General features: G+C 54.8%; 1 protein-coding gene across 5 annotated transcripts; it reads left to right on the top strand.

The window, feature by feature from the left end:
- Positions 1-1110: 1110 nt before the first annotated feature.
- On the top strand, positions 1111-13165 carry GIPC1 (GIPC PDZ domain containing family member 1). 5 transcript variants are annotated; one of them, XM_061188752.1, is made up of 10 exons: positions 1111-1224; positions 2920-2974; positions 4603-4657; positions 6153-6240; positions 9259-9579; positions 10480-10665; positions 10762-10942; positions 11693-11805; positions 12130-12211; positions 12348-13165. In XM_061188752.1, exons 5-10 carry the CDS (start codon positions 9292-9294, stop codon positions 12497-12499), a joined length of 1002 nt encoding a protein of 333 aa, XP_061044735.1. In that variant the 5' UTR covers positions 1111-1224; positions 2920-2974; positions 4603-4657; positions 6153-6240; positions 9259-9291; the 3' UTR covers positions 12500-13165. The 5 variants fall into 5 exon arrangements, with proteins under 5 accessions (XP_061044735.1, XP_061044737.1, XP_061044734.1 ...); XM_061188751.1 differs by lacking the exon at positions 1111-1224 and adding an exon at positions 2339-2421; XM_061188754.1 differs by lacking the exon at positions 2920-2974.
- The last annotated feature ends 1846 nt before the right edge of the window (positions 13166-15011 follow it).

Here is a 15011-nt window from a genome sequence, read left to right as displayed (position 1 = left end):
TCCAGACCCTTTTGCTTTTGTTTGTGTTTTTGTTTTTTAAAGAATGTCCCTCCATCAGGATGTGTCTGGGTTTTTCCTAGTTATTAGATTCAGGTTAAACACTTTGGGCAGGACCAAGTTCTTTGAAAGTGATGTTGTGCCCTTCTCAGTAATACATCACAGCAGGGAACACAGTGAGGACAGCCTGTTCCAGCAGTGGTGAAGTTTTTTGATCACTTGGTTGAGGTGGTGACTGCCAGCTTTCTCCGCTGTGCCTTTTCCAAGGTACCTTTTCGCCATTGAAATTAACAAGTAATCTGTGGGCTGGTTCTTTGAGACTGAATATCCACTTCCCCATTGACAAAGCACAGCCTGAATCAATCATTCATCTTGTGGCTGCACAATGGTGCTTTTCTAACTCAAACTTTCCTTCTGTATGTATTCGTTGGCATTCCAGAACTCTCTCCCTCCATCCCCCAAAAGGGACAGAGGTAGCACTAAAATCTGAGCTCCTCACCAGCTGAGGCTTCCAGCCTCTTGAGCTATAAAATCAAGTAGGAAGGAGACGTCCGGTGTTGCTCTGTGCCTGTGGGCAACCCCTCCCCCCTCCCTGGGCACTTGCTCATCAGTCAACAGGTGGATTCAGATGGATTCTACTCAGGACTCTGCTGTCCCCATGTCCCACATACTGTCCTCTCCAGGTGTGTAGGAGGCAGCTCAGACGCCAGGCACAAGCAGGGCAGTGGACACAGTCCCACAGAGGGCACTGGCCTAGCCAGAGACAACCGATCACTCAGTGGGGGTGGCAGAGGTCAGCAGAACAGGAAGAGAATGACAATAGCTGTGCCTGTTGCCACAGCAGTTTCAGTATTTGCCAGCTGGGTGGGGCCGGCCGGGCAGCCCTCAGCAACTAAGCCCAGGGCCCACTCTCCCCTCTCACTTTGTCCCTCTGCAAGCCCTAGCGAGGCCTGGAAAACGCAGCAGCTCACCCAGGGAACTGCAAAGACCCAATCGTTCATTGAGGTTTGAACAGTTAGAGGTCTCCAAGAACTACAATTCCCAGAACACACAGCGAACTCCTGGTCCGGCCCCAGCTGTCTGAGTGGCTGGCTTGTTCCTAGAACAAGGAAATCTCACCTGTCCTAGGAACTGAGTCTCCCCGCCTGGGCAAGGTGCGTTTGGGTCTTTGTTTCTTGGACCTGCTCCTGCCGGAGAAATCCCGGTTTCAAGCCAAACCTGGAGATGGTGAGATTACCTAGTTCTTTCATTCACACATGTGTACTGAGACCCTGCTCTGTGCCAGTCTCGGAAGTGGGACGGGAGGAGGGAGGTTGCGGGGAGCGGGAACAGAGATGTAGTAGACAGACTCATGAAAGTCAGCTCCCTGAGGGCAGAGGCTTGGGTTGGCTGGGTACCCTTTGTAATCTAGCACTTAGTATGTGCTCAATAAATATTCGCTGGTCAGCCAGCAAGAGAACAGGCCATCTTGCCCTTGTTTTCCGTTCCATTGCACCCGAAAGGTGCTTTGCTAGCTGCTTTGCTAGTTCCTACGATATTGTACTCTCCTAAAGTGTGCTGTATCTCTCTGTCCGACCTCCAAGCCTTTAAACGCCCTGTTCCCTTTACCAGGAGCACATTCATTCAGCTTATTCGTCTATGTGTCTGTAGAGATAGGACAGAGCCTGGCACGGAGCAGGGGCACATTAAATATTTGATGAGCGAATGAATGAATGAATGCCCTTGTCCATTGTCCATCCAGGACGCAGGGACACTCGGGACCCTCCCTATTCATCTCAGTCCCCCGCCCGCCCAGAATGAATGCATCTTTTTACCCGCCCCGAGGACGGCCGGGCTGGGGCATGTGCAGGCCAGGCAGAGGACTGGATTGGGGGCTGCCGTTGGCCCCCTCCAGGGTCTCCTAAAGGGTCCGCTTTTCTGGACTTTGGGAGTTTGCATCCTCTCCCCGAAACTCAGCCTCGGTCAGCTGACTCCCACGACCAGCCCCCCGCCCTCTTACCACCCAGGGCACCCCACACGGACACTCAGCCAACAGCACGTGGTCAAGGGGCCCCAGCTTCCCATTGGCCGCTGGCCTCCTTCCTTCCCCGAGATTGGCCCGGCCCCAGCCGCAGCTCCCCCCTCCGCAGCCTTGCGGTGGTACAGCCCGCCGCGGCTTAGGAGGGGCGGGAAGGTCCAACGCCCCGCGGCGCGGGGGAGGTGTCGCGAAGAGCAGGGATCCCTCTGGAATGTTTCCTTCGGGTCCCCCGGGGCGGGGCGGCGCGGCGTGGAGCGGATTGGCCGCGAGCGCCGGGCGGCCGCTCCTGATTGACCGGACGCGGGCCCTGGCCCCGCCCCCCTGGTCGTGGCTGAGGGAGAGGCCCTGGCCTGAGTTTGCCGAGGGCCGAACCCGGCGCACACTGGGCGGCAGCGGCGGCGCCGCAGGTGAGTATCACCCGCCGGCGGGGCGCATCGCGGCTGCTTGGGGGATTCCCGGCGCGGACCCGCGGGATCGCGGACCCCCGGTGATCCGGCCGATTCTGCGGTATGGGGCCGGCCCCATGGACGCGGCTGGACGTCTAGGCTGAGCGGGGGGATGCCCGAGGCCCCTTCCCAGAGGGCCGCCTGCCTTCCCGCTGGGGGCAGGGGTAAACGCCTTCCGCCACCGGGATGGGGTCTCCAGCCGCACCCCAGCCCCCTGCACCTCTGGACAGTTCCCATCCCGGCGGGGACAGGCGCAGGATCGGTATTTCTGAGCCCTGCCCGGGCAGCTCCCCGAAGCTGGCCCAGTCCCAATCCTCCAGGGCCTAGGGGGACCTTGGGAGGACCGAGGTTCCGAAGATAATAATGAAAAAAATCACCCCGTCTAGCATTTATTGAACACTTCCACATATTTATCATTGATTCTCAATACCTCATGGAAGGTGCTGTTACTTCTTTCAGAGCTGAAGCAGCAGACCCAGAGAGGTGGAGTGACTTGCCCAAGGTCCCACAGCGAGTAAGTGGCAGATCTGGGACTCAAACCCATGCCTCCGAGTCCAGAACTGGAGTCTCCACCACTATACGAGATGCCCGGTGGCTCCCAAGCTCAGGTGTTTCTGACCAGCTCCTTCCACTCCACTCCCTCCAGCCAGACACGCCGTCTGGGGCACACCTGCTGGTCTTTGCTTTCACCAGCTGCTCAAACAGGAAGCTGTCCCCATGGCCCTTGTCCTCTGAGCTGGAAAGGCAAGGCCAGAATACCTGGGTCCTGAGAAGAGAGTGACATCTGCAGGAGAGATAGGCAGGGGTCCAACACCACTGGGGTTCTGTGCCTCTTGGGCCCCCCTGGTAAGCATGGGCCCAGGACGGTAGGCGTTCTCCCTGGAAACACCCAGGAGCCGGTTTTTCAAGACTGATTCAGAGGCCCTCCCGCCCTCCTCTCTCAAGCAATACCCTGCTGAAAAGGGGAGCCTGGGCGTGGTGTCCCCCCCGCCAGCTTTTGTGAGCTCCCAGGAACCCCCTTCCCCACTTCTTGCTCCCCTCACTGCAACTCTGTGTGGCTGTGAGCTTGTTGAGTTTCAGGCCCTTCCCAGGGAAGAGAGGGTGGGGATGCTGGGATTGCAGCCAACCTGCTTGATGCCCGGGGCTGAAACTCCTTTTCTCCGTACCTGTGTTCAGGTTTGAGGGGAGACTGGGAATGTGGTGGGGAGGTGGCAGTTAGCAGGTCTACAGTGGGCATGTTCTGAGGATAGGGGAACTCAGAGAGTAGTCAGAATGAGGGCATAAGACACATTCATTCATTCTACACATATTTATTAGGCACCAACTATGTGTCAGGTACTGTTCTTGGCACAGAGGATACAATAGTGAACACAACAAAAATCCCTGCTCTTGGGGAGCTGCCATTCTAATGGGGGGAAACAGACAACAAACAAGTTAACAAGTAAATAAAGAAAATACTTGCAGAGGGTGATAAATGTTATGAATAAAATATGAGGGAGTGGCATGGTAGAATCTGTGGGCAAAGGGGGAATCTCAGAGGAGGTAACTTTGGAGCCGAGGTCTGAATGACAAAAAGAAGCCAGCCTTGTAAAGATCAGGCAGGGGGCACAGCCAGGGCAAAGGCTCTGAGGCTGGACCAATCTTGGCATGGTGTGCCTGGGGCAAGAGAGGACCCAAAGCGGTGATTCTGCAGGGGTCTGGGGGTCACATTAAGGAGTTTAGAGCTTTTCCTCCATCAGGTGGGAAACCGTTGTAAGATTTGAGGCTGGGGAGTGACGTGATCTGGTTTATGTTTTAAAATAGAGACATGAAGTTAAATAACAACCTAAGACTGGAAGACAAGAGTTCTGCCAGGGCAACATGTAATTAAGTTCGTGGGCCTGTGTAGTTTGGACCACAGGGCCGGTTCCAACAGGCTGGGGCAAGCTGGGGAGGCTTCCTGGATGAGGTGGCCTGAAGTAGGCCTTGGCAGGCAGAGAGGACTGGGATGTTCTGGGCAGGGCAAGGGAAGAAGCAATAATGATGATAATAATAACAACTTCCTTAGATTGATGTCAGGCAAAGTGATAATTGAGTTACTTGCATAATCTCTTTGGATTCCCATAAGCACTCTGAGAGACAGGAATTCTGCCCGTTTTTCAGATTAGGAAACTGAGGCCCCATCAAGTGAAGTGACTTCCCCACAGCCACACAGCTGGTAAGTAACAGGGGTGGGAGTTGAACCCACACCACTGTGCCTCTTCTGGCCTGGAAAGCAAATTCATTAATCACCCACTTTCCTCACCACCATTATTACCCTCTCCTGGGTGAGGACACGAAGCCAGCCTGAACCAGGGCATCAAGTGTAGGCAGAGTAAGGATGTTGGGAATTGGTGATCAGGATGTAGGGACCCTGGGAAAAGGAGGGAGTTTGAATCTTGGCAACTGACTGAAAGATGATACAGATGGAAATAGTAGTAATTGTCACCAGCATTTATGGAACTCCTGTTGTGTGCCAGGAACTGTTCCAAGCACATGTATGATTTCCTTGGAACTCAGAGAGGTTAAGACACTTGCCCAAGGTCACACAGCTAGTAAGTGGCGAATCCAGGTTTCAGATTTATGTTCTTAGCATTCTGCTAAGATGTATGGGGGGTGGTTGGAGGGGAACCAGGGGAGGTGCTGATGTGGGGGAGTTTTTTTGGGTGTTTTTGTTTTTGTTTTGGTAGTATCATTGAGTGTAGTAAAATAACTTGACAGAGCAGTACTGGTTTATTCATTCAGAATTTATTTTATTTCTAGTATCTAGAACATATAGATTGCATTGCAATTAAAAACAGATTCAGTCCCTGATCGGAGAACTAAGATTCCACAAGCCATGCAGCGTGGCAAAAAAAAAAAAAAAAACACTCAAAAAAACAACGCAGTTTTTAAAAATGGGCAAAGACTTAAACAGGCAGTTCACAAAAGGGCAAATCCAAATGGCTAATAAATGTATTAAAAGTCATTTAGCATCATTGATTAGGAGGGGAGTGAAAAACAAAATGACAATATCTTCATTGCTAAATGAAGCACTTATTCTGTCCAGAATTATGCTGGGAAGCAAGGGATGAGGGACCACAGAGGTAGGACTTGTACTTTTGCCAGGGAGACAAGACCCTACTGAGGGCAGGTGCTACAGCCTGTGCTTCTCTGGCTCCCCAGAGCTGCAGAGAAGCTGGGCACAGAGACTGGTGGGCTGGTGAATATTAGGATCATTCATTCATCCATTCATTCATTCCACAAATATTTATTAAGCAGCTGCTATATGCCAAGCACTGTTCTCTGCACTAAGAAGAGAGGAATGAGTAAGACAGGCAAAGTTCCCTGCCCTTTCAGAAAACAGACAATGAACAAGCTAAATGAATGAAATATGTTTTCCACCTGAAAGAGGTGAGAGAGTGAGTTGTGTGGATACCAGCGGGCACAGCCAGTGCAAAGGCCCTGAGGCTGAACTTCGCCTAGTGTGTTGAAGGAACAGGGAGGAGGCCCATGTGGCTGGAGGGGATGAGCTAGGGGGAAAGTGGGAGGAGATGAGGGCACACAGGTAATGTGGGCAGATCATTTGGGGCCTGTGGGCCAAGGGGAGGACATTGACTTTTACTCCAAGTGAGGCAGGAGCCCTGGGAGGGGTTGGAGCAGAGGACAGATGTGATATGAGTTATGTTTTACAGTATCACTCTGGCTGCTGGATTGACAAGAGACTGTTGGGGGCAAGGGCGGAAGCTGGGAGACACAGAGAAGGCAACTGCACTGATCTAGGTGAGTGCTGATGGGGCTGGACCAGTGATATTAGAGGAGGTGTTGGAGAACAGATGAATGAATGAATGAATGAGGAGAGGAGGTGTTGGAGAACAGATGAATGAATGAATAAATGAATGAGGATGGTGCAGCCCAGGGGCTCAACTGAATCCAGGACGGCCCTCTGGAAGAGAAGCAGAAAGTCCCCTTTACACAGAAAAATGTAATTTGGCATAATTTGATCCTCACCACAACCAGGCGGATGGAACATCCCCATTTGCAGACCAGGCATCTGAGGCCCAGAGAGATTGAGTCACTTAGGGGACAGCGTCACAGTGATGAACTTGAGCTTGGGAATCAGACCTGAGGGTGTAGCCAGCTTCTGTGACTTTGGACATGTGACTTAAAAATTAAATCTGAACTCTTTCCCAGCCTACAAGGCCCCCCCCGCCCAGTCACCTCTTTTACCTGCCGTCTTCGTGTTCTCCCATTGCTCACTTCACTCCAGTCAACCACACTGGTCTCCAGCTGATCTGTGAGTCTGCTCAGAACCCCCCCTGACTGCCACCTCACTCAGACCAAAAGCCCAAGTTCTCCCTCTGGCCTACAGGGCCCTGCACAGTCTGCCTGTTACTTCTCTGCCCTCACCTTTTCCTGTTGTCCCCCTTACTCGGATCCAACCACATATGCCTCCTTGCTGTTCCTCAGACATGCCAAGCACATCCCCACCTCAGGGCCTTTGCACTGGCTGTTCTCTCTGCCCGAATGTTCTTGCCTCATATCCTCCTACGGATATTTCTTCCTGTCTTTCAAGTCTCAGATTCAGCCTCACCTTCTCAGGGAGGCCCTCCCTGACCTTGTCGGTAGAACTTGTCTTGTTTTATTGTCTTCATAGCATTCTTAGAAATTATATTAGATATTTACACGTTTGCTTGCTCACTGTATATCTTCTCCTCTGGACTATGCTTCTGGACAGCATGGACAGAGCCCCAGCTAGCTGGCCTTCTGCAGCACCTTGGGCATGAATTAGAAAAATGCAACCCTTCCTCCCATCAGACACATCACCAGACCAGGGTCTGGTGCTTTTGCACAGTGAACAACCAGTGTAACTGCTCATGGTGGCCCTAGTCAGGGACCTTGTTGCTTGTCTTTTTTTTTTTCTTTTTTTTAATAATAGAAGTTGTTTTAATATTGCCAGCATACATTTTGTGCGGTGGTTCAATAATGAGCTTGAGTTATTCAAAGAGATTTTTTCTCGCCTTCGTAGGTACATTTTGTAGCAAACTTTTATGAAATTATTAATTACAGCTTTGAATTATTTTTTTAATTAATTGATTAATTTATTTATTTTTGGCTGTGTTGGGTCTTCGTTGCTGCGCGTGGGCTTTCTCTAGTTGTGGCAAGCAGGGCCTACTCTTCATTACAGTGTGCAGGCTTCTCATTGTGGTGGCTTCTCTTTTTGTGGAGCACGGGCTCTAGGCGCGCGGGCTTCAGTAGTTGTAGCTCATGGGCTCTAGAGTGCAGGCTCAGTAGTTGTGGCGCATGGGCTTAGCTGCTCCGCGGGATGTGGGATCTTCCCAGCCCAGGACTCGAATACATGTCCCCTGTATTGGCAGGCAGATTCTTAACCAATGTGCCACCAGGGAAGTCTGAATTATAATTAATTAAAGATTTTTTTTTTTGGCTGTGCCATGCAGCTTGCAGGATCTTAGTTCCCCAACCAGGGATTAAACCCAGGCCCGGCAGTGAAAGGGCTGAGTCCTAACCACTGGACTGCCAGGGAATTCCCTAATTAAAGCTTTTTAAAACATATACACACACGTGTATGTATCTCCTTAAACACATACACATATTATATATATACACATACATATGTATGTGTATTTGTAAACTGTCAGGATTTATCCATATAGGGTTGTTTTCTTCATCCATTAACCATTCCTCAGAGGCTCCTTATTTACTCTGGGTAAGGAAATGTGGAACCTTGCTTGTCTTATTGAAGGCAATATCCATATTGGTGCATGGAATATAGTAAGTGCCCAAAACATTTGTTTGAAGGGCGGGAGGGAGAAAGAGAGAAAGAAAGAGAGAGTAGAGGGAGAGTAAAGAGGAAAGTGTGTCAGTCAGGACAGGTTTTGCTGCAATAACAAACATCTCCAAAATCTTAGTGGCCAAACTCAACAAAGGTTTATTTTTTGTTCCTGCTACGTGTCCATTGCAGCTCAGTGGGGGGTTCCATTCATTGTCGTCACTCAGAGCCTGGCCTGATGGGGCCACCACCACATCAAATGAGGCTGGTCACCCTACCAGGAGAAAGGGACTTCTGGAGGCTCTTGCTCCAGTAATTAAATGCTTCAGCCCAGAAATGTCATGTGTCACTTCCTCTCACAACTCACTGGCCAGTACTGGTCACATGCCTGTCCAGTCACAAGGAGGCCAGTAAGTGCCATCTGCCTACATGCTTTGAAGGGGGGAGTCAGAAATTTTTAGCACACAGCATTAATGACTGTGACCAGTAGAAAAAAAAAGAGAAAACGTAGGCTGTGAGTTTCCATTTTCTCATCTGTTAAATGGGCATAATCACATATTATGGTATATCACATAATCACATCGTGGGGGTGGTAATATGGTCCCCATGATGTGGTGTGAGGGTTAAGATACAGAGCAGTTAGCATGGGGTTATGATAGATATTAGGTGATATTATTACTTCTGTGCAAGTGTGTAAGTGCTGGGACCGGATGTTTGTTTTTTTTTTTTAAGTGAAACAAGTAAAGTGTTTATTAGGAAAAAGAGTACGTGTAAATAGGCACACACGGGCGGACTCAGAGAGAGTCGTGCCTTCGTGGTAGTTTGAATCGCTTATATGGGGCATTTCTTCTGGGTTTCCTTTGGCCAATCATCTTGCTTTGCCTGGCTCTGAGCTGGGACCGGATTTCGAACTGAGGCCAGTCTGTTCTCTAAATATTTCATTGGACCTGTAGGGGCGAGGCGGCCCGAGGCCACTGCCCAGGCCCTGAGCCCCTTTTCCTGTCCTGCAGATCTCCTGGGCGTGCCCCCTCTTCTCGCTGCTCATGCCGCTGGGACTGGGGCGGCGGAAAAAGGCACCGCCTCTGGTGGAAAATGAGGAGGCGGAGCCAGGCCGTGGTGGGCTGGGCGTGGGGGAGCCGGGGCCCCTGGGCGGAGGTGGGGCAGGGGCCCCCCAAATGGGCTTGCCCCCCCCTCCCCCTGCCCTGCGGCCCCGCCTTGTGTTCCACACCCAGCTGGCCCATGGCAGTCCCACTGGCCGCATCGAGGGCTTCACCAACGTCAAGGAGCTGTACGGCAAGATTGCTGAGGCCTTCCGGCTGCCAGCTGCTGAGGTACCCACTGGGGAGCCGGGCACCAGAGTCCCTGATGGTGAGCTAGACAGAGGCCTGAATGTGCGTCCTGTTTGTGAGCTGTGGCTCAGGTGGTGAAGCTGCAGATACTGAGGCCTTACCCCAGTGAATTATGGGGAACTGGAGGCCAGGGCTGGATGCTGAATTTCATCAGGCATTGGGAGGCCTGCACCCCATTGGTCTGTGGCAAACTGGAGGCCACAGGCGGAGGCAGCATTCCCATCAGGCATTGAGAGGCCTGTGCCGCAGGGGACTGTGGGGGCAGGTGGCCACAGCTGGATGCTGAGTTCCTATCAGGCATTAGGAGACCTGCAGCCCAATGTATTGTGGGGAACTGGAGATCAGGACTGGGTGCTGAGTCCCCATCAGGCACTGGGAGGCCTCTGCCCCAGTGGATTGTGGGAATGGATGGCCAGGGCTGGATGCTACATTCCCATCATACACTGAGAGGTTTGCAGCCCAGCGGATTGTGGGGACTGGAGGTCAGATGCAACATTCACTTCTCCATGATTCACTGGGAGGTCCCACCCCAAGGACTTTGGGGACCAAAGGAAGGGAAGCAAGGAAGGTGACAGTGGGACTGAGCAGGGAGTAGATGCAGGGGTCTCAGTAGGCAGGATGGATATCTGTGCCCCTTCATTCATTCCACAAGCATTTTCTGAGCACCCACTGTGTGCCAGGCTCTGTACCCCGGAAACAGCAGGGAGTTTTTGCTAGGACAGAAACCCAGCCCTAGTGGGGCCCTGCCCTGGCTCTGGGGGTGGTCAGGCACTGTGATGGGGACCCCCAGGCCTTTCCCAACTCTTCTCGCTTCCCCCTCAGGTGGCGATTAGCAAAGGGCACAGGAAGGAGGTGAGGGTTGAATATCTCCCACCCCTGTAGGTGATGTTCTGCACCCTCAACACCCACAAAGTGGACATGGACAAGCTCCTGGGGGGCCAGATCGGGCTGGAGGACTTCATCTTCGCCCACGTCAAGGGGCAGCGCAAGGAAGTGGAGGTGTTCAAGTCGGAGGAGGCGTTGGGGCTCACCATCACAGACAACGGGGCTGGCTATGCCTTCATCAAGGTGCCTGGGGGTGGGGCACCCAGAGTCCTGAGGGTAAGGCCTACCCATAGGACCCAACGGCAGAGCCACAGGGGCTGACAGCTCCTTTCCCCACAGCGCATTAAGGAGGGCAGCGTGATTGACCACATCCAGCTCATCAGCGTCGGTGACATGATCGAGGCCATCAACGGACAGAGCCTGCTGGGCTGCCGGCACTACGAGGTGGCGCGGCTGCTCAAGGAGCTGCCCCGAGGCCGCACCTTCACGCTGAAGCTCACAGAGCCCCGAAAGGCCTTTGGTGAGGGGCTGCCTCCTGCCGCCTGGATGGTCCCCTTCACTTGGGCCCTGGCTGCAGTGCCAAGGGCCACCAGCAGGTGGTGCCCAAGCCCAGCGGGTCACAGTGGAAAGGGGGTGGGGGCAGCTCCACCCTGCCCTGGGGAGGGGCTGCTGGCTCTCCGCCCAGCCTGGGAGGAGGATGGAGGCAAGGAGGAAGCTGCCCCCACACCCAGCTTTCAGGAGCCATTAGCCCAGCCAAGCGCCCCCAACCCTGGCCAGTTCCCAACCCCCCAAGAAGCCAGGCTTGGCTGCCCGGTGCCAACCCCCCCCCCCTTTTTTGTCTGGCTTCATTAACTCTCAGGAATGGGCCCGAGGCCCCTGGGGTGGGGGTGGGGGACTCTGACACACTTCCCCAGGCAGATAGGGCTGGTCTGTGGCCCAGCAGCTATACCCCCTTGGCCTTGGGGAAAGCAGCTGGGGACCCAGGACCCACCCTGTTCCTGTCCCTCAGGCCCTGGGAACAGAAGTGGCCCCCTCCAGTCTCCCCTCCAGCCTTTTCCATTCCTAGCCCCTGGCTGCACCTCCTACACCCATGCCAAGCCTGAGTCAGGAGTCCTGCCCTCCTGGGGTCACCTCAGCCTCCAATTCCCCCAAAGCCTACAGAAGCTTGGAGAAGGTGGAGGGTTGTCTGAGGCCGGGATGCCTGGGTTCCTGCACAGAACATGCTGGAATTGGGCTTCTCCAGCCCTCACCCCTTCCCTGTCTCCCACAGACATGATCAGTGTGCGTTCAGGGGGTGGCCGCCCAGGCTCCGGTCCCCAGCTGGGCACTGGCCGAGGGACCCTCCGGCTCCGATCCCGGGGTCCTGCCACAGTAGAGGATCTGGTGAGTGTTCTAGCCAGGCCCCAGTCCCCCTTCCCTGTGAAATTCATAGGCAGCAGCATCACCTCTTAGTTGAGGGGCTCTGGGCACTGGATGCAAACCCACCTCTGCCACCTCCCAGCTCTGGGACCTTTCTTGGGCAAGTGGACCTCAGTTTCCTAATCTGTAAAATGGGGATAATGATACTGACACTTTCACGGTTGTCACGAGGATGAACTGTGGGTTTCTATACCGAAAGTGGTAAAAATTGTACACGGCACTTAGTAAGTACAATTACAATTATATTCATATTATTATGATGTTGTTGTCCCTCTTCCCGCCCCCCAGCCTTCAGCCTTTGAGGAGAAGGCCATTGAGAAGGTGGATGACCTGCTGGAGAGTTACATGGGCATCAGGGACACAGAGCTGGGTGAGTAGGGGGCGCCTGGGTCTGGGGATGGGTGGGAGTTTGAGGGAAGGAGCTTCTAGGTCCTGGGGGGCTGGGTCCACCCTGAGCACCTCTGTCATCTGTGCCTCCATTCTGCCGCACCCCCCCACCCCTGCAGCGGCCACCATGGTAGAGCTTGGAAAGGACAAAAGGAACCCGGACGAGCTGGCTGAGGCCCTGGATGAACGGCTTGGTGACTTTGCCTTCCCGGATGAGTTTGTCTTTGACGTCTGGGGAGCCATTGGGGACGCCAAGGTTGGCCGCTACTAGGCCTCCCTCTGGACCTTGAGATGACTTGGGCCAGGCCTGGTGGGAGCCTCTGGGGTGGAGACACCACAGGCTGGACCCCGGTGTCCAGCTCAGGCCCAGCTCAGTAGCCCGAAGATGATGTGGAGCGGAAGTGGGGCCCGACCTCTGCCCCCCTCCAATCGGTACCACCCCCTCAACAGTTCCCAGCCTGGCTGGGGTCCCCAGCCCCCCACCCCAGCCCCGCCCTGTTCCCCACCTACCTCAGCCGGGTCAGGCGCGGGGAGGGACCAGCCAGATTGGGCGGCCACCCCCGCCCCCAGTACTTTCCGCCTCAGCTGCCAAACTGGTCCTTCTATCTCCCTGGGGCCTTGGGTTCTGTTTGGGGGTCGTGACCTCCCTAGTTTCCTGACGCAGGGCGTGCAGAAGAGGGGTGTCCCCCCCTCGGCAAATGCAATAATACCCTCCCCCTGCGTCGCCTCCGTCCCCCCAGAGGAGCCCCCACTGTGGAGTCTGTTACCTCTGCATTTGAAACACAAGTCTGCTGTGAAGCCCCCAGATGCCCTCCCTCTCCTGCCCCGCCCTGTGTCTCCCTCAGCTCAGCCCCGGACAGAAGGGGCAGGAGGGATGATGGCGGTGGGCTTTCGTATCCGAATTTGCCGTCTGGAAGATAAAGAATCTGCTGTTGGACCTGTGTGGCGGCTTCGGGGTGGGAGAGGAGGGTGGGCTGGGGCTGGGAAAGAATGCAGCAGCTGAAATCCATCCTCTTCGGGCTCCAGATTGAATTAGGAGCTGGCCCCAGCCGCCCGCCCCCTCCCACCCGTTCCGCCTGAGGAAGCTCTTGGCCGCAAGCCACCAGGCTTCCAGGCAAGGCCGGAGCTTCTCGGCCTGCTGAGGGTGCAAATCTTGCTCCCTCTCCAACAAGGCTCTTGCCACCCCTGGCCTGATGCGAATGGTGGGCAGAAGGCTGTGGGTCCTTGCCTGCTCCAACCCAGGGCCATGGAGAGCCCCAGGGCCAGGAGGCATGGAGAAGGAAAGATGGGGTGGGCTTAAGATGGAGTCTCAGGCCTGCCCCGCTGAGTGCTGATGGAGAGGAACCCCACCCCGAGGCTGGGGGGGAGGAGTCATGATGCACCCCGACCTCAGCTGACGCTGGACATGTGGGGTCTGCCAGCGTCCATGGCGTGCCATACTTTGCGCCGGATGTGCTTGTTTTGACAACCCACTTCATCCTTAAGGATTGAGGCGGGGATCAGGGAAGGGCGGGGGGTGGCGTCCTGGCCAGACCTGGAGGGAAGAGCGAGGATTGAAGTGGGGGGAACCAGGCCAGAGGTCCCTGCAGGAATGTTTGGGGGCAAGTTGAGAGGGGAGGTCTAAGCCCGCCCGCTCCCCATTTCCCACATGCAGGCAATGGGCCCTGGGAGGGGGCAGTGGGGAGGGCCAGCTGGACAGGGGCGGGGACGGGTTACTCTGGGCATCGCTGGGCACCTGTGGGCACTTTGTGTGTCTGAGCTAATATACAGCTCCGGTTGTGAAGGGGTGAGGCTGTGTGAGTCTGGGTGTTGAGCAGGTGGGACTGTGTCTCTCAGAGTGTTGGTGGTTTGTGACTGTGTTGAGGGAACAGGCTGTGATGACTGTCTTCGCGTTCCAGGGTGTTCGTGGATGTCACTGGCAGGGCTTGTGTGTGGAGTGTGGCCATGTGACAGCATGTGTGTCTCTGGGTGTTGCTGTTGCTAGGGTGGGGGGGGTGACCGGCTAGATCTCGGGGTGTCCAGGGGGTGCCACTCCTTGTGTCTTGGGTGTATGTGGTGTGTACCTGTGGGGCCTGTCTTGGACTGTTAGGGGGCGTCTCTGGGTGATATTGGGGTGTGGCTGGGGGCTGTGTCAGTGGTAACAGTTGTGTGCACTGCTCAAGGGCTGAGTGAGACTACATTTGCCAGCACTAAGGGGTGTGATGTTCTCTTTCACAGGGGGCTGTATTTCAGGGTGTTAGCGTCGGTAACTATGGGCCCATCTCTGGTGCTAGAGGTGAGACTGTCTCAGTGTGACGATGGCTGACCCCACGGCCCCGAGGAACGTGGCTGCTGCTGAGCTGGGAACAGGCCATGACGGTGGGGGGTCTCAGGGTGTTAAGGGATATGATTGTGTATCTTCGAGTGTGTGACCGTGTGTGTGCCCCTCAGGGATGTGATCCTCCTTCTCAGGGCAGGAGGTGAGGATGCAGCTGTGTGCCCACAGGTGTGGCTGTCTGTGGCTTGGGACGTGTGTGTGCTCATCACATCCTAAAGCAGGATCTAGGAGACAGTCCACTGGTCACCGATCTTCCTGGTTCCCCTGCCCCCCTTCAGCCTCCTCCCTCTTCCCTCCCAGAGTTTGACTCGCTGCAGCCCTGGCCTAGGCTTTAAGCCCCTGTGTAAATAATGGGCGGATCTCCTGGTCAGGCTGGGCGTGACCCAAGCTGGTCCACCCAGGGCACTACCCACCGCCACCCACCCAACATCCATGAAGGCCCTGGCAGGGCAAGGGGGTGCTGCTG

The sequence above is a fragment of the Eubalaena glacialis genome, chromosome 4 (genome assembly GCF_028564815.1).
Source record: "Eubalaena glacialis isolate mEubGla1 chromosome 4, mEubGla1.1.hap2.+ XY, whole genome shotgun sequence".
Taxonomy (NCBI): domain Eukaryota; kingdom Metazoa; phylum Chordata; class Mammalia; order Artiodactyla; family Balaenidae; genus Eubalaena; species Eubalaena glacialis.
This window is presented reverse-complemented; position numbering and strand designations above follow the sequence as displayed.